General features: G+C 42.1%; 1 protein-coding gene across 1 annotated transcript in view; it reads left to right on the top strand.

Annotated features, from left to right (window-relative positions):
* LOC124774801 (trypsin-3-like) overlaps positions 1-24,054 on the top strand; it is a 70,984-nt gene that overhangs the window by 11,690 nt on the left and 35,240 nt on the right. The window contains exon 2 of the mRNA XM_047249514.1: positions 6,708-6,864. Within this exon, the coding sequence (XP_047105470.1) occupies positions 6,708-6,864 (157 nt within the window). The remainder of the gene's footprint in view (positions 1-6,707; positions 6,865-24,054) is intronic.

Here is a 24,054-nt window from a genome sequence, read left to right as displayed (position 1 = left end):
GTAACTCATTCTCCGTTTTACTTTTCTATTCATATAGAATCCCGCTCTTTTTATACGATTTCTTGCTACTTTTCATGTTATCCTAAACTCGTCGTACACACGATAACATTAACACATTTACTGAGCAAATAGGGCGTTCCAGATAGAATTAAAAATAATGCTTTGAGACTCAGGCTCTTTTTGAAGGATCATCGTTAAACAACACTAAGGATATACAAAGTATTTGCTGTGTTAGAAATTAAATGTCTTGACAATGTAAATTACCAGTGTACTACAGATATCTCAGGGGTTACTCTCAGTATGTTACTTGTTGCTCTAATACATCGCTGCCCCAGCTATATAGAGACAAATTCGCAGAAAGCTGACGATATTATTTGCACGCCGTATAATGCTGACCAAAGAAGTCTAGTAGTATCAAATATGGCGTCTAATTTAAAGAATAAATTCATGAATGAACTCGGAGTTGTTTGGAAGTGAATAATTGATTATGGAAGAACTGGAAAAGAAGAGAACTGAAACGATGACATATGGTACTATAGGAAAATGTTGAAAATAAGTGGAATGATAAGGTAAGAAATGAGGGAATAATTTCCTTGATGCTCTAGGGAGATCTGCAGAGGGTAACAGCCGAAGGGGAAGACAGAGATTGGAATACATCAAAGAAATAGTGAGGACAATGGGTGGATGTACTACTCAGAAATGAAGAGGTTGGCACAGGAGAGGAAAGAGTGTTGGGCAGAAGACTGATGGAGGAAAGCAAAGTTGCACCGCTCTGGCCTCAGACGAGTCGGACGGGAGCGAACGATCGCCATATCATCCTCAGTCAATGGCGTCATTTTGATGCGCTGTGGATTAATGTGGGGTCAGCATTTAGCTCTCCCGGACGTTGTCGGCTTTGAAGTCTTGGAGCCGCCACTTCTCATTCAAGTAGCTCTTCAGACAGTATAACGAGGCTGAGGTGAACCCTTGCCAGGCGTCCCATCGAGAAATCAATCTTGTGGAGTACCAGGAAGTCTAGTCGCGTCCTCTACGTGACTGAATGCCATGCTGACCGCTCAGATACCCAACGCACCATGGAAGAAAAAGGAAAAATTTGCTCTAAGCATTCAATTATGTCTCTACTAGTCGCGGTAAAGACGTCACATGAAAGTAAATACCTGAGCTATAGGGCAGATTGGCAACTCGTATCTCGATATTGAATCCTGCATTCGCCCCTTCTCTAAGACGTTATCTCGCTTTTCTGTTCTTCGATTTGGAACTCTAGTTTGATAACGTGTTTTCTGTACGAGACTACTCTAGCTTTTCTCATCGGTGCTGACGTGAGCTGAGTTGAGGTACAGTCATAACTTTCACCCCCATACAGCATTTTCTGGTACCGATTTATCGTCGCTTTATTTTTCTATACTATACGCCATTCGCAGCAGAGGGGTGACTAACCAGGCTACGCCACAATACTTTCTACACATATCATGACATGTAACAATTTTATGTTGTAATATATATTTTAGTTTATTTACTAACAGAAAACTAAAGTGCATCCAAACACTGAATAACAAGCAGCTGTTCAGCTGTTGTGTCAGAGTGAGAGCTCCACTGTCTACAGAACGAATGAAATTGGCGGAAAAAAAGCACCTGTCTATTATTTTTCAAGCTTTGTGGAGACGTTCAGTTTACAAACTTTTATTTGGTTTGGAAGCGATGTCGATTATTAACATCGGTATGAGGTGTAGCCCACATGGTAACGAAAACAGTCTTGCATTCATTTAGACATGGAACAAAAACCCTTTGAAGGTCATCTAGAAAGAATTTCTTGTCTACTTGGAACACTTTCTCAGTTCATGAAAGTTGTTAGGACGCTGGTATGATAGTTGTCTTCCCGCAGCACATCAGACATTCTCTACGGATGATACATCAAGGGTGACAACACATCGGTCAGTGATTCTTGTATTCCTCGCTGTATTTGTGGTGTGAACTGCAGTGTACGGTACTGCTGTGGCCGGCTACAATGCGCTGTTTATTACCCTGTTCCCGGAGGGTATGACAACAGCTGTCAATCCTCTTGGAATTTCCCATGGCACCCGTCTACAGGAGTTGGAGAGGTAAGAGTCTGGAGAATTGCTGTTCAAGTGACTCTTCACCATGTCATGCAAGTCTCTGTAGTCCATGGTATAGAGTCCGCGGTAAACGCCATCCACGAACTTGAGAACTCGACTCAGCTTTCATTAATGTTTCCAACTATGACCTTCTGCTTGTGAAATCCTTCCCGATTTTAGCTGTTGTCGTCCGTCTACCCCGAAGAGCCACTCGAACACTCCTACGATCATCTCGTGCTGTAGTCCTTCTGTAAAGACCTTTGTATCTTCTCTTCCTCCCACACTGTTGTCGTAAGTTCATCGTTTGTTATTTCACTACTGGCCAACAATCATTGTGATTTGTCGGTCTGATGCTCCTATGACATTAATTCCAATGATTCCACCTTTTACAAAATCCGAAAGATTATTGTAACCTGCACAAGGACATCCTTCTCCTAGAAAGTATCAGTAACGTTAAATACGCCCGAAAGTCACGTAATGATACCATTTTTCATCGGCAGGAATGATTATTTTCTGGATGAAAAAAAGCTCTGGTGAGGATGAGCATTTAATGAACGTATGTCAAATCGTTGTAAATACTGAAGTATTAGCTAGCTCTCACTCTGTCGAAGTGTTCTTCATTTACCATTTCTTTCAGTGTGATTCTGTAAGTAGCGTGACAGAGACTTCGTGAGAGGTTTTACTGCTCGTCAGCGTGACGTGATGGACATCATGTCCGGTATAAATGTATTTTGGTATGTGCTTTCCAGATGCATGGAACATCATGTTAGAAGTTACACAGGCACAGGGCTTTCGGCGTTTAATCGTTTCAGCAGATCAATTGTCAATTCATTAGTCACTATTAGCAAAGACTGAAGAGTGAAGAACTGGTAGTTTTAAGCTGACAGCTCCCTATGGTATACAGAAACCCCCGTGCGAGACATACCTCACTGTATACAGGCATTAGTAGTAACGCTGGAACGCACCAGTGGGCGCTTCAAACATCAAAACGGGTGGGTTAGACTGCTGGTGATTTGCAGTACACATTGCTAAACGACGAAGTACGTCAAAAATCAGAGCGAACAATCACGTTTGCTGACAGATAACATTCCGGCTGATGGGACACCTACTTCTATGTGGGAGATGTTGCTGTGAATTGTAGTGGAGCTCGTGATCCAGTTTACAGTATGATGGTAAGTGATACACGAACATACAGTTCTATCGTGCGCATTGTCATTAGAACAATGTTGAATCATATCTTTGATGAACATGCATCAAGTAGCCACAAGAATAGACTAAATCGGAAATCGCGTGCATCGTGTGTGATATAATATGAAGATTTATTAGAGCTACTATATGGCTGCTCCAAGAATAATACCAGTTAAACGCCGGCCGGGGTGGCCGTGCGGTTCTAGGCGCTACAGTCTGCAGCCGAGTTACCGCTACGGTCGCAGGTTCGAATCCTGCCTCGGGCATGGATGTGTGTGATGTCCTTAGGTTAGTTAGGTTTAATTAGTTCTAAGTTCTAGGCGACTGATGACCTCAGAGGTTAAGTCCCATAGTGCTCAGAGCCATTTGAACCAACCAGTTAAACAACCGAGAACATATTACATACCAGATGACGTGATGAATGATCAGTTTCAGAGATCTTCGTGGAATTCGTACATGCACGATATGAATACTACGATTTCGTTGCGCAGTGTGTTACCACTTCTCAGTTCTGACGGTAAGCATATAATATTCAGCATTTTCACAGTAGACAGATATAATATATTACTCCATTGCTGTTACTCCGTGTTGTTATTTAACTGCGTCGTGAGAGCATCGGATAACGTTAAAACTTTCTTTCTCCAACGACGATACAATCTTTTATATCTATATCTACATAATTTCTCAGCAAGCCAGTGTACAGTGCATACCGGAGGCTACCCTGTACCACTTACTAGTCATATCCTTTTTCGTTTCACATGCAAACGGAGCAAGGGGAAAACGACTGTTTGTATCCCTCTATATGAGCCCTAATTTCTCTTTATCTTCATGGTCCTTACGCAAAGTGTACGTTGGCTGTAGCAGTATAGTTCTGCAGTCGACTTCAAATACAGTTTGTCTAAATGTTCTCAGCAGTGTCCCTCGAAAACAACGTCGACTGCACGCCAGGGTCTCCAGTTTGAGTCCAGAAGCATCTCTGTAATACCTGCATATTGTTCGAACCTACCGATAACGAATACAGCAGCACGCCTCTGAACTGCCTCAGGGTATTCCTTCAATCCGAAGAAGCACTGATCCCAAACACTCGAGCAGTACTCAAGAACAGGTCGCACTAGTGTCCTAGATGCGGTCTCCTTTGCGGATGAACCACACAATTCTAATGGTCTCCCTATTAAAAACCTTACATGCTCATTCCATTTCTTATCGCTTTACAGTGTTACGCCTAGGTTTCTAAACGTGGTGGCTGTATCAAGCAACAAACTCCTAATGCTGTATTCCGACATTACGGGTTTGTTGTTCCTACTCATCCGCACTGAATTACATTTTTATACATTTATAGCTGACATCCATTCGTCACATGAACAAGAAATTTTGTCTAAGTATTCTCCTACATTCGCCAAATGGTGATACTTTCCACTACATCACAGCATCATCGACAAATAGCATCGGATTGCTGCTACCCTGTCCGACAGATATTTTATGTGTATAGAAAACAATAATGGCCCTATCACCCTTGCCCGGGGCACTCCATGTCTGGGAAACCACGTACTCGTATCCTTTCTTAAGATCCTGCAGTGCGGTACCGTGTTAAATGCTTTTCGGAAATCTAGAAGTATGGAACCTGCCTGTTGCCCTGCTTCTACGGCTCTCACTATATCGTGTAAGAAAAGGGGAATCTGAGTTTCGCACCAGCGATATTTTCTAAAACCGCCCTAAATTGTGGACAGAGGCTTTTCCGTCTCACGGAAATTTGTTGTATTCGACTGAGAACTTCTTCAAGAATTCTGCAGTAAACTGTTGTTAAAGATATTCGCCTATAATTTTTATGGTACATTCTTTTATTCTTCTTATGAACAGGACTCACCTGCGCTTTTTGTCAGTCGCTTGGGACTCTGCGCTGGGCGGGAGATTCGCCATAAATGCAAGATAAGTAAGAGGCCATTGAAGTAGAGCACTCTTTGTAAAACCGAACTGGGATTCCACCTGGACCTGGCGACTTATCTGTTTTCAACCTTTTCAGCTGTTTCTCTTCTGTGTCATCCATTCCCCGGGAGTCTCCGCAAAAGTCAAACGACTGCATGCTTGTACTCCTGCGTGAACGACTTATCAAACGCGAAATTTAAAACTTCGGCTTTCCTTTTGATATCTTCTACTGTCACATAAGACTGGTCAACGAGTAACTGATAAAAGCCTTAGAGCCGCTTAGCGATTTGACATAGGACCAAAATATTCTCGGATTCTCGGCCAGATCTTTTGATAAGGTACGACGGTAGTATTTGTATACTTCGCACATAGACTTTTTACAGAAGAACTAATTTCTACTAACCTTTAGCTGTCGTCATTTGTGCGTTGTATTATGGAACGAGATTGCAACAGCCTTTGCTTCTTCGTGTTTTCCGAATTTCCTTGCTCAACCACAGTTGTTCTTTTCTGTCCTTAATCCACTTACTATGTATATGTTTCTACAGAGCACGATTTACAATCCGTTCAGACTTTGCCAATAATTTCTCTACCTTCATCATACTTGAACTAAATGATGCCAATCCATTGCCTAATTGAGATGCTGACAAGTCCTTATCCGCTCTTTCTAGCAGAAATACTCTCCTAGCTTTATTGATAGATTTATTAGCTTCATCGAAATAGTGGCTATCATGACATCATGATCAAAAATCCCCGGATCTATTCCGACGCCGTCGATAAGGTCAGGGCTGTTTGTAGCTACAAGGTCTCAAACATTTCCACTGCATGTCGGCTGTCGAACTAGCTGCTCGAGACAGTTTTCGGGAAAAAAAATGTTCAAAGTACTTCGCGAGAGTCTCTGTCCCCCGTAATGAATCCACTGACGTAGTCTTAAGTCGCTTCCAACAAATATTATATAGCCTGGGCATTTCCGTAATCGTTGATTTTCCGTAAGTGACTAAAACTTTCATAGTTGAATCGGGTGGTCGGTAAAAAAATTCAATAAGTTACTTGGTTTTACGTAGACTTTTATACGCAACCAGATAACTTCACTGTCACACTCAAATTCTGCCTCAACGAAAAACTATTCTTTTCAGCTGCAATGAACACTCCCACTGCTATTGCATCTAATTTGTCTTTCCGATACACGTTGCATGACCGGCTAAATGTTTCAGAGCTTTCTACTCCGGGTTTCAGCTAGTCCCAAGAATAATTTGAGCGCAGGAATTTTCCTTAGAAGAGGACGGAAAAAGGACCGATATTTAGCCACGAAATCGTCACCGAAGTTTACTAAATGGTGTGGGTCCCAATCTCGCAACATCTCACTTGATTTCAGTGCTAGTGGGACGTCGCGTAACAGCATGTACATTTAATGGATAGTAAGTCAAAGGCCATCTTACACATGAGTAGTAGGTACTATTCACTACGTGTTGTGATAGACATTCAGAGTTGTCTGTCGCGTTGCAGTGTCCGGACACGGTGGCCGCATCGTGAACGGCAAACCGGCGGCGGACCACGAGTTCCCGGCGCTGGCGTCTCTGCACGTGAACGGCAGCCACTACTGCGGCGCCAACGTGCTGAATGAGCGCTGGCTGCTCACCGCCGCGCACTGCGTCAGAACCAGGTAAAGCAGCCACCGCGTCTGCGAATTGTGTGCCCAGCCGCTCTTACAACCCTGTCCAGTCGGAAAAATACGCTTTCTTATACTTTATACTCTATGTGATATAATTTCACTACCGATTTCCCATTATAAAAACAAAGCCATTCGCATCACCTAACAACAATATCTTTGACCCTTTACAAAATATATATGAAATTCTTTCACTTTATTTTTATACTTAAGACGCATTTATGGCAGCAACATAACGTTCCTGATTGCTTGGTGATTCCATTCATCCCATACAGTACTCCAGAAAATGTGGAAGGGCTTTGAAAAAGTTTCCGTACGAAGGTTATCCACACCAGAATCGGTAAGCCAATCAGGCAAAACCGCTGTGAGAACTGAAGAAATCATTCCACCGAAGCACCAGCTTGAATTCACTCGTTTAGTAAAACACCATGTCCTGCTGCATGACGAATTCCGTAACTGCCTGCTGCACATCCTCTTCCGACGAGTATTATCTAATCTCCAAGGCGTTTAAGTGACCGAAGGTGTGATAATCGCCAAGAGAGATATCAATACTACAGGACAGGTGCTCCGAGTGTCTCGCACTTGAGTTAGCGAAACTTCTCCACGACGAGGAGCTTGAGGATGGCCTCCCAGATCGACCACCGTCATGTGCCGAATCGCTGCCAGCACAACTTGGTGCATCATTCACTACGATGGTTATAAACAGACATGCTGCCCCATACACGTTCTTGATTCTCTAAGGATATTTGCCCTTCGGCAGCCCAAAAGAGAATAAGACGTTGCTCCTGTAAAGATTCATTTGGTAATAACGTCGCCATAGTTTACGTTTCCGCTTTTACCGTACGCAAGTCGGAAAGACACGAATGCCACACTAATCCCATCCTTTTTATGTCGGTGCTTACATACCCGCATCGGAGTCGCGCTACATTGCGTTCCTATAAGAAATCCATATTTCGAGTGTTAAAATCGGTTTAATACATGACCCCAATCTTAAGTACCGTGAACTGAGGATCGATAACTACTTTAGACCATACCAGAGTCATAGGACTGCTTCGGGGACCCTCTCATTTGGCTAATTTGAAAGCGTTGTCACTAATTAACAAAAGATATATTGCTTCCCCCTACTTATACCTCCCGAGGAGATCACGAATGTAAAATTAGAGAGACTCGAGCGTGCACGGAGGCTTTCAGACAGTCGTTCTTCCCGCGAGCCATACGCGACTGGAACAGAAAAGGGAGGTAATGACAGTGGCACGTAAACTGCCCTCCGCCAGACACCGTTGGGTGGCTTGCGGAGTATAAATGTAGACGTAGAAGTAGAAGATACTGTTCTGCAATATTAAAAGCGAATTAAAGAACTGTTTTGAAAAGTAACATTCATTCAGCATATTCTATAAGACAAAATATCACGTTATACACATACAACAGAGGCCAAAACATATGAGCTAACTTAGTATAACTGAAATATAAATCCTAATTTAAGTTATCCGTAAATTCGAAAATACTATAGAATAGTAAAATTTGAGATCAGGTTTTGAATTACAAAGAAAATTCCTTTAAGGCGACAAGTTACACATGAATTATAAGCCTTTTTTAAATTTCCTAAACAATTCATCTATTTTATTTTCCTAAAGTGGTAGGCAGGTTTATGGAAAGAATGGCTGAACCATGGTCGCATACAGCGTCAAGAACGAAGCGGTCGACCTGTACAAGCGACGGAACGAGAGCACCTAGTAATCGCCAGAGCGACAATTACAGTCCCAAACGCATCTTTACCATCGATGTGACGTGCAAATGGTAGATCAGTGGCCGCAAGGACCATTAAGTTCTTCTTATTCTCTTTTGGGCTGCCGAAGGGCAAATATCCTTAGAGAATCAAGAACGTGTATGGGGCAGCATGTCTGTTGATAACCATCGTAGTGAAATGATGCACCAAGTTGTGCTGGTAGCGATTCGACACATGATGGTGGTCGATCTGGGAGACCATCCCCAAGCTCCTCGTCGTGGAGAAGTGCATCTTGCACCGACTGCCATTGACCTGTGCACAGCAATCAGCATATTTGTAGTATTGTCTGGCACATTCTGCCTCTAATCTCATTGACTGGAGTACAGGTGTCTTCACGAATCCCGCTTCGCACTACGACCAGGGAAGACGTGTCTGGAAACGCCCCGAAGAGTGGTGGGATACCAATCCGGCTACCACTCACCATACAGTCCGAGACAACTACGACCTTGATGACATTCTACGCCATGCTTTGTTGCCCTTAATGGAAAGCCATCCTGGTCTTACATTTCAGATAGAAAATTCCCGCCCGCACGCGCCAAGAGGCTCTACTGCTTGTCTTCGTGCTTGTCTTGGTCAGCAAGGTCACCTGATCTCTTCCAAATTGATAGTATTTGGAGCATTATGGGCAGAGCCCTCACCCATCAGTGGATTTTGACGATTTAATGTGTCTAGTGGAGAAAATTGGGCACGATATCGCTCAGGAGGACACTCAACAACATTATAAATCAATGCTAAGCTGAATAACTGCTTGCATAAGAGGCAAACAAGGACCAATGCGTTACTGACTTGCTCAATTTCTGAAGCTCTTTCTATAGAACAAATCATCCAATTTTTCTGAGCAACTAATGATTTGTTTATCTGTACTACATGTACACATTTACCGTATTCAAACCACAAAATGCTTGAAATATTCTCATTTTTCATGATATGATGTTGCGATTTCGTTTTTGGCTTAGAGTATTTTAATAGGATACGCCGGTTTTAGTTTTCCGAAATTAGAGAAAAATATTTTGCACGAAATGGCAATCCCGTACGCGTGCTGTAGTCTTTTTAGCATCACGCTTGCCATTTGCTAGTTAGAGAAGCGCAAAGCGCCATCTGTTGCATAACTGAGCCCCCCGTTCGCGATGTACGCCTCCGATCACTAAAGTTATATTGATCATTATTCAGTGTCTAATCCATTGATGCAATTTTCATCATCACTGGAACATTTTCTGTCCGGGTCAAAGGGCGTTGACCTCATGTGAGGTATAAACACAAACCAGAAAATGGTGCCATACTCATCACATCGCGATGTAACTGTCAGCTACCCGCAGATCTGCTGCCTCTGACGGCTAGCAGTCAGGGCGCTCTCATTGACTTGGTAAACTGCGTCCCGGAGAGACAGGTGACAGCTCTGCATGAAGTGGTCATAGTCGTGAAGTGTTACGTCACGCCCAGTGACGCCGGAGTCTGCTTATTTATACAGCGTGAACATTAATAAAATCGACAAACTGCAGGAACGGATTCATGACTGGAAATGGGAAAAGGTCCTACGAACCTGTGTCTGGAAACGCATCATTGCCACGGTAGATGGCTCTGGCAATGAAAGTTCCTCTGGTCAAGTGCTGTTTGTTCCTTGCGTGTTATAGGCTGCTTGGTTCAAATGGCTCTGAGCTGTATGGGACTTAACTTCTGAGGTCATTAGTCCCCCAGGACTTAGAACTACTTAAACCTAACTAACCTAAGGACATCACACACATCCATGCCCGAGGCAGGATTCGAACCTCCGACCGTAGCGGTCGCGCGGTTCCAGACTGTAGCGCCTAGGCTGCTTGACTGACGCTGCGAGCATACTGTAAGCAGTAGAATGGTCCTGTATTCATGTCACGAACAAGCCGAGATGATGTTTGTATACGGCCAAGCAGATGGAAAGTTTCGAGAGGTTACACCAGAGCAAATACCCTAACAATCACCAACCACACTATTCATAATTTCAAGCTCTTTTTGGCCGTCTGTGTGATCATAGACCCTTTCAAACACACGAATGTGCAGGGAGGCAGCGAACTATGAGTAAACCAGATTCGGAGGACCGTGTTCTAAGGATTCTGAGATGAACCCTAGTACGAGTTCCAAATCAGTTGTACGCACAGTAAGCCGCCTCCCGGCACGTTCGTCTGTCTGAAAGGACCCATGATCACACAGACGTTCAAAAAGGACTTGAAATGTTGTGGTTGATGTCTTGTTTTGATGTAACAGTGCTGCCTCTCGGCAGTTTCCATCTAGTTGGCCGTACGCAAAGACAAACAGCATCTCGGCTTGTTCCCGACATGAAAACTTTGGAAAGAATGGAAATTATATGTAAAATTTGTTGCTGCTTGAAAGTGCTTTTGTTCTCAAATAATGGATGAATATAGTCTGGACAATTTATGTGTCGTGAGATATATAGTCTTAGCACGTATACAGAATTTTAAAATTTTATATTTAATCGATAATTGCTTGAAATATGAGGAATTTTTTTTTTTTTTGTGGGTTTGGGAGCCGTTAGATCGGGGGCCTGAAATTGGTATCGCGTGATGGAGAGTTGTTCCTGTCGTTTATTAATATACATCCGGGGTACAGAGGCTGCTACCAAGCTTCACAGCTAATTGAAAAGAGCAGGGCAAATGTGTTCATTGGATACCACAAACAATCCTATTCGCTTTAAGTTCCTTTCATTTCTACTGCCCTTCTAAATTTCGGATTTCCGTTCTTCACGTAGCATTCGCATGCCATTTGAGCCCTTGGTATTCACACACCTTTCTCTTTCTTCTCTAAACGTTTATTTTATTTTCGTGTAGGCAGTATTTATCTTTCCCATTGCCATGCGTACTTCAACAGCTGTGCATTTCTCCTCTAGCCATTACTGCTTTGTCGTTTTGCACTTCCCATCAGTTTTAGTTTTTTAGACATCTGTATTGTCACTTGCTGTTTTATTAGCTGCATTTTTATTTCTCCTGTCAACAGTTAAATTCAGTTCCTCATGTTATTACGCTCGAACACAAACTGTTGTATTTTACCACGGTTGATGTATCTTACAAACCAGGATTTCTACTAGACCTTGTCTTTTGACCTATTCGATCCTCTGCTGCTCTCGTTATGTCTTCTCGTTGACCTATCCTTCCATCTTTAGTATTCGTTACTTCTGTTTCAGCCAATCGTTGCTTGATACTCTGTGTAAACATCTCAAGGAACTTTGGTTCTCTCAACATATCGAAGTCCCTTCTCTTCAATTTCCTCCTACGCCACGTCATCACACAAAGTTACCTGTTCCTCTTCTATTATATTTCTATCCCCTATGTCAGTTGCCTAAATCATGGTTTGAAACTCTCAACATCTGGTTCTTTCAACTCATCCGGATCCCATCTTAATTTCTTACTTTCCTGCAATTTCTTTAGTTTTGACCTGCAATAACTAACAAATGGTGGTCGAAGTCCACAGCCGCTTCAGGAAATATTAATGGTGGGTCAGTGTATGGACTGAATAACGTGGGTAGTATACAACTCCGTGTCGCGGTCTTCTTAACTCCTGCTTCCCTGTCATGCGTTTCAACAAATATGGCTACAGTCTGGGTTGCATACGAGTTACAGATAGAATTACCTCCCTGTAATTAATCCCTGCTACCTTCAGAATATCACACAATCTATTACATTCAACACTACCAAACGGTTTCTCTGGCTCTAGAAGCACTACAAACGTAAGTCCACCAGTCTTCATTCAACTGTCTAACGTAAGTCGTGGGATCATCACCGCTTCGCATGTTCCAACTTATCTCAGGAATGTAAACCGATCATCCACGACGGCAGTTTCTACTAGTGCTTCTGCTTTCCTGTAAGTACATAGTTTATTCATTTTGCAACTACTATTTATTGAACTGAAGGAACTACCAGTATCTTCCATATCTGGAACTGTTATTACTGAATTCCTCTTGCAGTTTGAGGCTTATACGCCTGTGCCATATACACTCCTGGAAATTGAAATAAGAACACCGTGAATTCATTGTCCCAGGAAGGGGAAACTTTATTGACACGTTCCTGGGGTCAGATACATCACATGATCACACTGACAGAACCACAGGCACATAGACACAGGCAACAGAGCATGCACAATGTCGGCACTAGTACAGTGTATATCCACCTTTCGCAGCAATGCAGGCTGCTATTCTCCCATGGAGACGATCGTAGAGATGCTGGATGTAGTCCTGTGGAACGGCTTGCCACGCCATTTCCACCTGGCGCCTCAGTTGGACCAGCGTTCGTGCTGGACGTGCAGACCGCGTGAGACGACGCTTCATCCACTCCCAAACATGCTCAATGGGGGACAGATCCGGAGATCTTGCTGGCCAGGGTAGTTGACTTACACCTTCTAGAGTACGTTGGGTGCCACGGGATACATGCGAACGTGCATTGTCTTGATGGAACAGCAAGTTCCCTTGCCGGTCTAGGAATGGTAGAACGATGGGTTCGATGACGGTTTGGATGTACCGTGCACTATTCAGTGTCCCCTCGACGATCACCAGTGGTGTACGGCCAGTGTAGGAGATCGCTCCCCACACCATGATGCCGGGTGTTGGCCCTGTGTGCCTCGGTCGTATGCAGTCCTGATTGTGGCGCTCACCTGCACGGCGCCAAACACGCATACGACCATCATTGGCACCAAGGCAGAAGCGACTCTCATCGCTGAAGACGACACGTCTCCATTCGTCCCTCCATTCACGCCTGTCGCGACACCACTGGAGGCGGGCTGCACGATGTTGGGGCGTGAGCGGAAGACGGCCTAACGGTGTGCGGGACCGTAGCCCAGCTTCATGGAGACGGATGCCAATGGTCCTCGCCGATACCCCAGGAGCAACAGTGTCCCTAATTTGCTGGGAAGTGGCGGTGCGGTTCCCTACGGCACTGCGTAGGATCCTACGGTCTTGGCGTGCATCCGTGCGTCGCTGCGGTCCGGTCCCAGGTCGACGGGCACGTGCATCTTCCGCCGACCACTGGCGACAACATCGATGTACTGTGGAGACCTCACGCCCCACGTGTTGAGCAATCCGCGGTACGTCCACCCGGCCTCCCGCATGCCCACTATACGCCCTCGCTCAAAGTCCGTCAACTGCACATACGGTTCACGTCCACGCTGTCGCGGCATGCTACCAGTGTTAAAGACTGCGAAGGAGCTCCGTATGCCACGGCAAACTGGCTGACACTGACGGCGGCGGGGCACAAATGCTGCGCAGCTAGCGCCATTCGACGGCCAACACCGCGGTTCCTGGTGTGTCCGCTGTGCCGTGCGTGTGATCATTGCTTGTACAGCCCTCTCGCAGTGTCCGGAGCAAGTATGGTGGGTCTGACACACCGGTGTCAATGTGTTCTTTTTTCCATTTCCAGGAGTGTATCTTGCATGCCAGGTGGAATTTTTTTGTCATGATTGATTCTCCCAGAGATATTAATTTGGTCTACTCCAGGTGCCTTATTTCGACTTATATCAGCAAGTTCATTTTTTTTCTAAAGCTCTTCTATATATAATTTCCAGCTTTAAGCTGTCAATCTCAATTATTAGAGATCTGTGTTCCATTTTGCCTGTTTCATGTGCTTCATTTTTATATTTTCTCTTCTCGTCAGTTACATTCCATATCTCGTATGATACCGAACAACTTCTACTGGGACTTGTTTTTTATCCTTTGTTACTCTTCTGCCTTCATCACATCATCTTTGAACGCTTCCCATCCATTTTATGTTGCGTTTCTCTTCCTGTTTCTGTCAGTCGTTGCATAATGCTTCGTATAAAACTTTGAACTACGTCTGGTTCTCTTATCTTAACCACACATCATCCAAACTTTTTTACTTCTTACGATTCCTGTACATTTAATTTGCAATGAATAATCAATAAATTATCATGAGGGTCTGAGTTGCTGCGTTGCAGCCTCTGATTCCGCTGAATAAGTATTGCAGAAGTTGTGTTTTCAGTTAATAAGCTTTGCACTCAAGTAAGTATTTGATTTAATCTTTCTTGACCGCGTTCGGTTACCCAGTGTGTAGGCCTTAACTATATTTTTGTTTCGTGGAAAGGAATTTGCAGATTCTATCGTTCAGAGGCTCTGGCTTGAGCATAAACACTCTCTGTTGACCTAGTAAAAACATTAACTTCATCGAAAATTCCCAATAATGAAGCCTATCTCTGGAATGGGCAGCTCCATGAACAAATTATAGCTGAACTGGCAGATTTTCGTGCATTATCTATCTCAAACTATTCTCAAGTATCAAAAGCATCACTCAAAACAGGGAAGTGATTTTACCGCAGGATCTTGCAAAATAAATGATTGCTGTTTGCTTTTTGAATGAGAAGTTGAATACAATCATCTTCACTTCTAGCTGACTTTATTACATCGTAGTAGTTTGTGACAACTCTTGACAGCAAGACATTAACATGCATACTGCTACATAATCACGTTACACGTTAGTCAATGAATACAACGACATTCATTTACTTTTCACTTACAACGTTTTTCGTAAGTAATTCAGTTGAAGGCAGAGAGTAACAGTCGTAAGTAGGGTATTCTTCTCTGCGCTGGCCGTCGGGTTTTGTGTGACAGTGGTCGACTTATTGTCTCCGGCGTCAGCGACGAAGATGCTGCCAGAGATAATGGCAGAGCCACACGATGACGATATGAAACAAATAGAATAAAATATTTATGTAGAAAAATTACCAAAACATCATATTTAAATAAGAAAACCATTTCGGAATCCAATGACTTAATATCTATCGTACATTTACCTCCTCATCTGCATACAACGGGATGGACAGAAACCTGCTGTAAATTGCCGCGAATTTCCGTTATACCACAACACGAGTTTAAAATGGGATTTTGAAACCTCTGGCTTACCATCACATCATCATTCTGAAACGTTCGAGAGTCTCTCGATGTCAACCACATACACAACCTTCTTTCGTGATTGTTAAACAAATGTTTGCTTTTATTAACCTGAGTTCTGTGCAAAATTCACCAGTTCTCCTTGTATTTCACCTTCTCTTCGTTTTCCTACCATGTAATTATAGTTATCCATTAAAACTAAAATTTGGTCTGCCTTATACATTCATTGCTCTGTACAAACATTGCGTTCGTCAAGAAAGTGCTCTGTTTAAAGAATTGTGCGGACTTCATGACAGTTAACCATAGATGCATATGAATGAATGTTGTCCTACGCAAAGACTTGCGTTTTTTGTAGGTATGTGAAAGACTGGGCTGTCTTTCAGCTATCAGCGTCCTCTTGGAGGAATGAATACAGGAGAACAAGCTCATGTAGCTCTAAATACACATTTTCAATACAGTTGCTCCACCGTTTTGAAGCATAAAAAGTGGATCTTCCAATCCTCATAGCTATAGCTCTGTCATTCGACAGTGAGGTCGATTCCGCTATCAATGAATTCTCCGGCAGCATCAAAAAGCCATCATATTGGCCTGCCTGCTGAAGTCAAGTCAAAGTTAAGACCTGGCCACCAGATAACTGGAAGACACTTTGAATCGTGTTGTGCCGAAGTCTCTGTCTTGCTTATTCCGTAATGTCGTGACATGGCTGTTTACTAGATTTCAGTTGAAATACTTTATGGATTTGTTTGAAGCCCGAATATCTCGATCTCTTGGCTTTCAAATTACGACGACGCAGCGTGGAGTTATGAAATACAGAGATTGAACTGTAAGAAAAAATGTAAATTAGTTACAAACTACGGCGAGCTCACACTTTTCTCGACATCTAAACGTTACCACAGACATTCGGATTTAGATTACGACATGTTCGATATGCCTGCTATCCTTGGCAGTGATCTGAAGCATACGAGTAGCGAAATCCTGCACTACCCGCTAAAGTGTCGGAATATCGATGTCATCGATGACCTCCCGATGGCTGTTTTCAGCTCAGCAATGGTTTCGGGGTTATTGCTGTACACTTTGTCCTTAATATAGCCCCACAAAAAACAGTCGCTTGTGTTCAAATCCGGAGAATATGGCGGCCAGTCGAGGCCACAGAGCGAGAATGCTGTCCCCAGAGTGCTCCTCCAGGACATCGCTCTCCTGCTTCGATGGGGTAAAGCTCCGTCTCGCAACAATCACATCTTGTAAAAATCATGGTCACTCTGGATAATGGGGATGAATTCATCTTCCAAAACCTTCATGTACCGTTCGGTACCCACCGTGCCGTCAAGGAATATCGAACAGATTATTCCGTGATTGGACATTGCGCACCACATATCAAACGTTGGGGGTGAAGAGAGACTGGATCGCGAAATGCAGGTTCTCAGTCCACCAGATGCGCCAATTTTGCTTATTGACGAACCCGTCCAAATGAAACTGTGCTTCGCTAAACCACAAGGAGCATGCGCATACTAAGTTCCATCTACCCCGCGGCCAACAGTGCAGTTTGAACGTCCTAGCGCTAACAGTTCAGAGGTCATGACGATTTTATTTCTTTTAGTTCAATGATTGTCACCTTGTATTAAGTGACCTGTAACGTTGGCGACGAGGATTCTAACTTAAGGTGTGTGTGAGGACACAGCCACTGGGATCAGCAATCATGAAGCCGAAATTCAAGGAACTGTGGCACCGATTGCAGAGTTACGTCCTCTCGAAACTCCCGAGTCTTGAGATTAGCTAGAGTACAATTTACTCTCTAAGCATTGCGAACAGCAACCACATCCTGTGCCGTCCATGCTAGAATTTTTCATTATCACAAGAAGTGATGTTAGTCACATGCTGGCTGGGAAAGTGACCTTGGTAGACAGTCCCCTGAATGTCAGTTTTTTTTTTTTTTTTTTTGCAAAAATGAGAGTTACAAACAGGTTTATGCTGACTCGTTAGTGTGTGATGTATTAATTAAGTATTTATCCGACAAAGTAGTTCGTGCACTCTCGAAGAAATTTAAAGAATAACAAAAAATTCTGAAATACGAAATGCAGCTCAGCACTATTTTGTGGAAAGAACCGTGTCATCTGTAAGACCGCTTAAAGTGTCGCACGCAGTACAGCAAAACTTTGATGAAAGTAAGGTAGAGTGTGTGAGAAGTCACACTACAGGTAGCGTATTCGGATCTCAAGCTCTTATTCATCGTCCTACTAAAATTTGAAACCCTGTCATCCATTTGGGGACCAAGCCCAAACAACAAATCGGCAGTGGCGCGTATTGGCCTATAGTCTTAGCATAGTCTCCCTACTGCTCAATCTCGGTGAAACGATACCAAGACGCTGCCTAAACACACATTCAGTGACCTCAAAGGAAAATGCGCTGTGCGCAGTGGTGTGAACAAGGATATGTGGCGTACCGGCAATGCCGCAGCAGCATAAACATGTCACAGCCACAGAAATCGAAGCAGCTTTATTGTGAGAAAAAGATAATTACATCAGGCAAAAAAATAAAAACTGTATGGGATATAGTGAAGACAGAGACAGGTGGGGCCAAACACGAAAAGGAACAGATAGCTCTAAAAATAAATGAGAGTTTGATGACAAATACATGTAGTGTTGCAAACCTCATAAACAGGTATTTCATTTCTGTTACTGACAGCTGGGGGTCATCAGGTTCGGTGAACAGTGCAATGGAGTATCTGAGATCAATCTTTAAAAATAACTTCAGTAAAATGGAAATGACACCTTCGTCTCCCAAAGAAGTGGCATCCACCATAAAATAATTAAAATCTAAGTATTCCACTGGGTATGATAAAATATCAAGGAAGTTAATCAAAGAGTGCTCATGCAAGTTGAGTTCTATCTTAAATTATTTGTAAATCAATCTCTTATCAATTAAACATTTCCAGACTGGTTAAAATATCCTGAAGTTAAGCCTCTTTACAAGAAGGGAGATAAAGAGATACCATCAAACTATCGACCAATTTCACTTTTGCCGGCTTTCTCAAATATATTTGAAAAGGTGTTCAAGCGTCTCCTTAAGCATCTGACTGCAAATAATATATTGTCCAAGTCGGAGTTTGGATTTCTTACTTGTTCTGATATTGAGAAAGCTGTTTACACTTACAATGAGAATGTACTTAATTCATTAAATAATAAATTAGAGGATACTGACGTTTTCTGATTTTCTGTGACCTGTCAAAAGCTTATGACTGTGTGAGCCACAGAAATCTCTTAAGTAAATTACAAGCAGAATATTGTTGTGTCACTGGTAATGCTGCGAAATGGTTTGAGTCTTGTCTATCTAACAGGAAAGAAAGGGTGTCATTGCAAAATACCTGTGCAGTAAGCAGCCAGTCTTCATCTAATTGGGAATTAATTACATGTGACGATCCTCAAGGTTCCATCTTGGGTCCACTGCTTTTTCTTGTTTACATTAATGACCCCTCGTCTGTTACATTATCAGATGCTAAGTTTGTTTTGTTTGCAGATGAGACAAACATTGCAATAAGTAGCAAGTCAAGTACAGATTCAGAAATAGCTGCTAATCAAATTTTCAGTGGCATTATTAAATGGTTTAAAGCTAATTCACTGTCATTAAACTTTGAGAAGACCCACTATATGCAGTTCAGAACCTGTAAGACATTTCCTTCCATCATGTGTATAACGTATGAAGTCATGCAGATCGAAGAGGTTGACAATGTTAAATTTCTGGTATTACAACTCGATAATAAATTCAGTTTGGAACGGCATACAACAGAATTGCTTAAGTGCCTAAGTCTGTATTTTCATTGAGAATTATGTCAGATTAGGAGATATAAATATAAAAAAAAAGTTGCATACTTAGCTTAGTTTCATTCTATTACGTCATACAGAATCATATTCTGGGGTAATTCATCAAACCGAGCAAAAGCTATTAGGATGCAAAAGCGTGTGATAAGAATAATTTGTGCTGTAAATTCCAGAACATCATGTAGAAACCTGTTCAAGGAACTTGGTATTCTAACCACTGCTTCTCAGTATATTTATTCCTTAATGAAATTTGTTACAAGTAATATATCTTTATTTCCAAACAATAGCTCAATTCATAGTGTCCATACTAGGTATAAGAACAATCTACATAAAGACCTAAAATCACTTCAGTAACACACATTTTCAATCAATTTCCAGACACCATTAATAACTTGGTTTCAGATAAAGCACACCTTAAACAGAGTTTGAAAGACTTTTTGATAGGCAACTCCTTCTACTCTATGTCTTAACAGAGACCATTAAGCCAGCTTAAGTAAAAATGTCTGTTAGATTTCAGTTTTGACAGACTTACAATTAGTCATCACAGTCAAGATTAGGTACTTTTTATCTGATGAATTTATTAATAGGCATAACAATGTTTCATTCTAACTGCATGTTAATTCTGTAAGTATTAGGTTTCCCAGTTTACTCCATTGTATTCACCTGTTTCGGCAATCTCCTGACAAATGATCAGGGGAGTAAGTATTATATTCAAATGTTTTACGTTATACGTTCTGACATGTTCCACACCCACGAGAATCTTCTCATTTTTTGTATCTATGGAACGAAAACTGAATCTAAAATCTATAATAAAGCAGCCGAAAAATCTTTCTGTGCCACTAACGATCCTGATACATAAAATGATGGCCATGCAAATAGACTTGCCGGTCAACCACCAATTAATAAAATTCCTTGTTCATGCCTATTCACTAGGTCTATTAAAAGTGAAGAAAACTGTACACAGATCAATTCTTTGTCTCATCAGCCGACATCACAAAGATTACAATCCTACAGCAAGCAGTGCATAACTTTGCATGTTAAATGCAAACTAACGGCGTTGTATTAAACTGTCATCGGCCCGATTAATTTATTAGTTGAACCATCAATGTCAGGCACAAAACGTTTTTGGGTTGGACAATTTTACATCTGTTGTTTGAAAATAGTAGACGTCATCAATACTCTATCAGCTGCTGTAGATTCGATGACCTACAGCCACTGTGTAACAAATTTTATATTTATTTTCACTGGGCTTAAGATGTGCATACAGTTACGGAGCTCACATATAGCTACGGCTTCCGCAACACTTCTCTACTTTAGAGTTAGACCAGTGACAGCATTTGCTGCGAGATGACGTCAAGTCCAAGTTAAATAGTCTGGTGCTACAAGATATACTGTTCCCCTTACATCCCATCAATAGACACCATGCCAGGTAGTGTTACGAAAAGCAAATGGCTCCCTGCACCTTAGTGGTGAATTAATGCACAATCAGAAATTAACGTCTACCCATTCCAAGGTCAGAAGAGTTTATGTCAGGACTATCAGGTGGACAGTAAGTCTCTAGTATTGGTAGATCCGAAGCTTATTTACAATTGCTGCTAAAGGCCAGTTCATGGTCACCAACACTTCATCTAGACTGTACAAAAGGAGGGGCTCTGAACACTATGGGACTTAACTGCTGACGTCATCATTCCCCTATAACTTAGAACTAATTAAACCTAACTAACCTAAGGACATCACACACACAGATGTCTGAGGCAAGATTCGAACCTGTGACCGTAGCGGCTGCGCGGTTCCAGACTGTACCGCCTAGAACTGCACGGCCACTCCAGTCGGCTGGACTGTACAGGCACAACAGGTTGTGTTTCCGAATTGTTGTTGCACCAAAGATATTCCAAAGATTTTTTTTAAATAGATGATCGAAAACTTTCTGAATACAGTTAATCATCTGGATGATACGTTATTAAGTGTTGATATGAGTGGGAAATACTTTGCAAAATGATGTCTACTGTTCCAAACACCACAATAAAATGAACTGAACAGCAACCTATGAATATTTCGAGATCGTTCAAGACTAAATGGTGTAATTAGACTGCACATTAAGTGGTAAAAGCACTTCACCCGACTAAGCAACATGTGGATGCTGCAGAAAAAATCCAGAAATTATTATGTAAAATTTCCAAGTGTCTCTCACATCATCTGACCCCTGATAATCTAAGCAAGAAATGTGCAAAATATGAATGTCCGAAGCGGTGTCACGGGACTTTTCTCAAGTTAAAACATTATCTGAAATAAGCTCATTAGCGACCTATGATCTATCAAGGAAGGAAGACTGGGTTTAACGTCCTGTCGACATAGAGGCCGCTAGAGACGGAGCACAGGCTGAGATATTTTCATGGATGGGGATGGAAATCGGCCGTGGCCTTTCAAAGGAACCATCCTAACATTTGCCTGAATCTATTTAAGAAAATCACGGAAAACCTCAACCTGGACATCCGAACGTGGGTTTGAACCAACGTCATCCCGAATGCTAACAACTGTGACACACAAAACGTTTTATCCTGACTACCAGCGTGTCTCACTATGGCATCGGCGCCAAACTTTCTCACAAAAGTGATGATGGGCATCCATTCTTTACAGTACAGTATTTCACCCCACAAACAACGGGCCTTGCGTCTGGTGGGGTGGTTTGCATGCATCCTTGATGCTGATAGCCATACACCACATGCGAGGCCAGACAAACATGTGGTTTACAAAGATGGGCAGCAGCCTTTTCAGTAGTTTCAGGGGCAACGCTCTGGATGATTGACTGATGTGGCATTGTAACATCAACCAAAACGGCTTTGCTGTGCTGGTACTGTGAATGGCTGAAAGCAAGGGGAACTATAGCTATAATTTTTCTCTTGAGCATTTTCGGTTTAATGATGATGGCATCCTCTTGTGTAAAATATTCCGGTGGTAAAATAGGCCCCAATTTGGATTTCAAGGCAGGGAAAACTCAGGAGGATGTTGTCAGCAGGGTAAATAAAACTGGCGTTTATTGGATTGGAATGTGGAATCTTAGATCCCTTAATTAGGTAGGTAGGTTACAAAATTGAAAGAGGAAACTGGATCACTTGAAGTTCGATACAATAAGAATTACCGGTTCAGTGGCAGGAGGAACAGAATTTCTGGTCAGCAGAAAACAGGGATATGAATACAAAATCAAATAGGCGTAATGCAATAGTAGAATTAATAATGGAAAATATGAATGTGTATATGCTGCTATGAACAGCATAGTGAATGCGTTATCATAGGTAAGATAGACACGAATCCAACATCCACCACAGTAGCACAAGTTTATATGCCTACCAGCTCCGCAGACATTGAAAGGTATGTGCTAAGGTCTGATCAGGGTAGATCCAGAAAATAAAGTCGCTAGTTGCCAACCGCTAGGTGGAACGAGTATAATATCTTTGAGTAGGAGGATCTTTGATGGTTAAGAGAGCCGGGCGCACTCAGTAAAAAACTCGAGAGTCGCCACTAGATGCCCCGAAGGAGCAGACGTGTGCAGACAACTTTAAGATAGGAGTTGCGCTCGTTGCGCAGTTACCTAAGAAAACTTTAGCCCGTAAATGACAGAAGATACATAATGATTTCAAAATGGGTTTTGTTAGATAATGTTCAGAGTTAGGATTTGTATGTCCGAGGTATGACACACTACGCGTTTTGTAAAATTTATTGTAAGAGTGATTCGTGCTACAAAAGTGTTGGAAATGGTAGGTTTTGTGTATGACTTAAGAGAGAGAGAGAGAGAGAGAGAGAGAGAGAGAGAGAGAGATCAACATTGTGTTTAAATCTAACAGCCTGAATCATAATCCACATCCTTTCCTTGTATTGAATATGAAAATGAGAGGTAAAGTAAAGTTAATCACCTATAAAAGAATGTAAAGAAAATGAGGACTCTATGCAATATATATGTGCAGTTGACGGTTTGAAACCGATTTTGATATAACTAACGTTATCAAAGCAAAATTATTTCAAATAACTAATTTTATGCCATTGCACAACTGGAATTATTCAAGTCAAGATATAACTGCATTAAGTAAACATCAGAGTCAAAAGTTAATTTTTCAGAGCCATCTTAATGCCATTGCACAAATGGCATTATTCTCTTAAACTTGATTGCTGAGTCAAATACATGTTGCATTTCTGGCAAAATGGAGGAGTACAAGAAACAAGTTCACAGACGCAGTCAGATGCAGGTTTGTTGAATTATTAACTTGGAACAATATTATCATTGATACTTTCACTAATAAAAAAGGATACAACTTTGGTTACATACTTTCACTTGGCGACATCCTCTGTGGTGACGTACTTGGATATATTTTCCGTAACTGTGGACTTTGTTTTCGAGCATTCCTTTCCCCAACACTGTTTCAGCTGTGCGCTGCGTTGCTAGTTGCGTAATATTGCGTTTGCTGCTACACCACTGTTTCAGCTGTGCGCTCATTGCAAGTTGCGTAATATTGAGTTTGCTCTTACGCTTGTGAATATTTATTTTAGCTCTAGCTTCTGTTTATACTGATTTTATGTGTCCATTCTAATTCTTTTACTTTTTGTGTACAAAATATCGTCTTGTGAATTACGACCATTTTGAGATTTTGTCCGCCATATTGTCTCCCTCAAGATGTCCAAAACAAATCGACAGGGTGATAAAGTACAAT

This window comes from Schistocerca piceifrons, chromosome 1, assembly GCF_021461385.2.
Source record: "Schistocerca piceifrons isolate TAMUIC-IGC-003096 chromosome 1, iqSchPice1.1, whole genome shotgun sequence".
NCBI classification, from domain to species: Eukaryota; Metazoa; Arthropoda; class Insecta; order Orthoptera; family Acrididae; genus Schistocerca; species Schistocerca piceifrons.
This window is presented reverse-complemented; position numbering and strand designations above follow the sequence as displayed.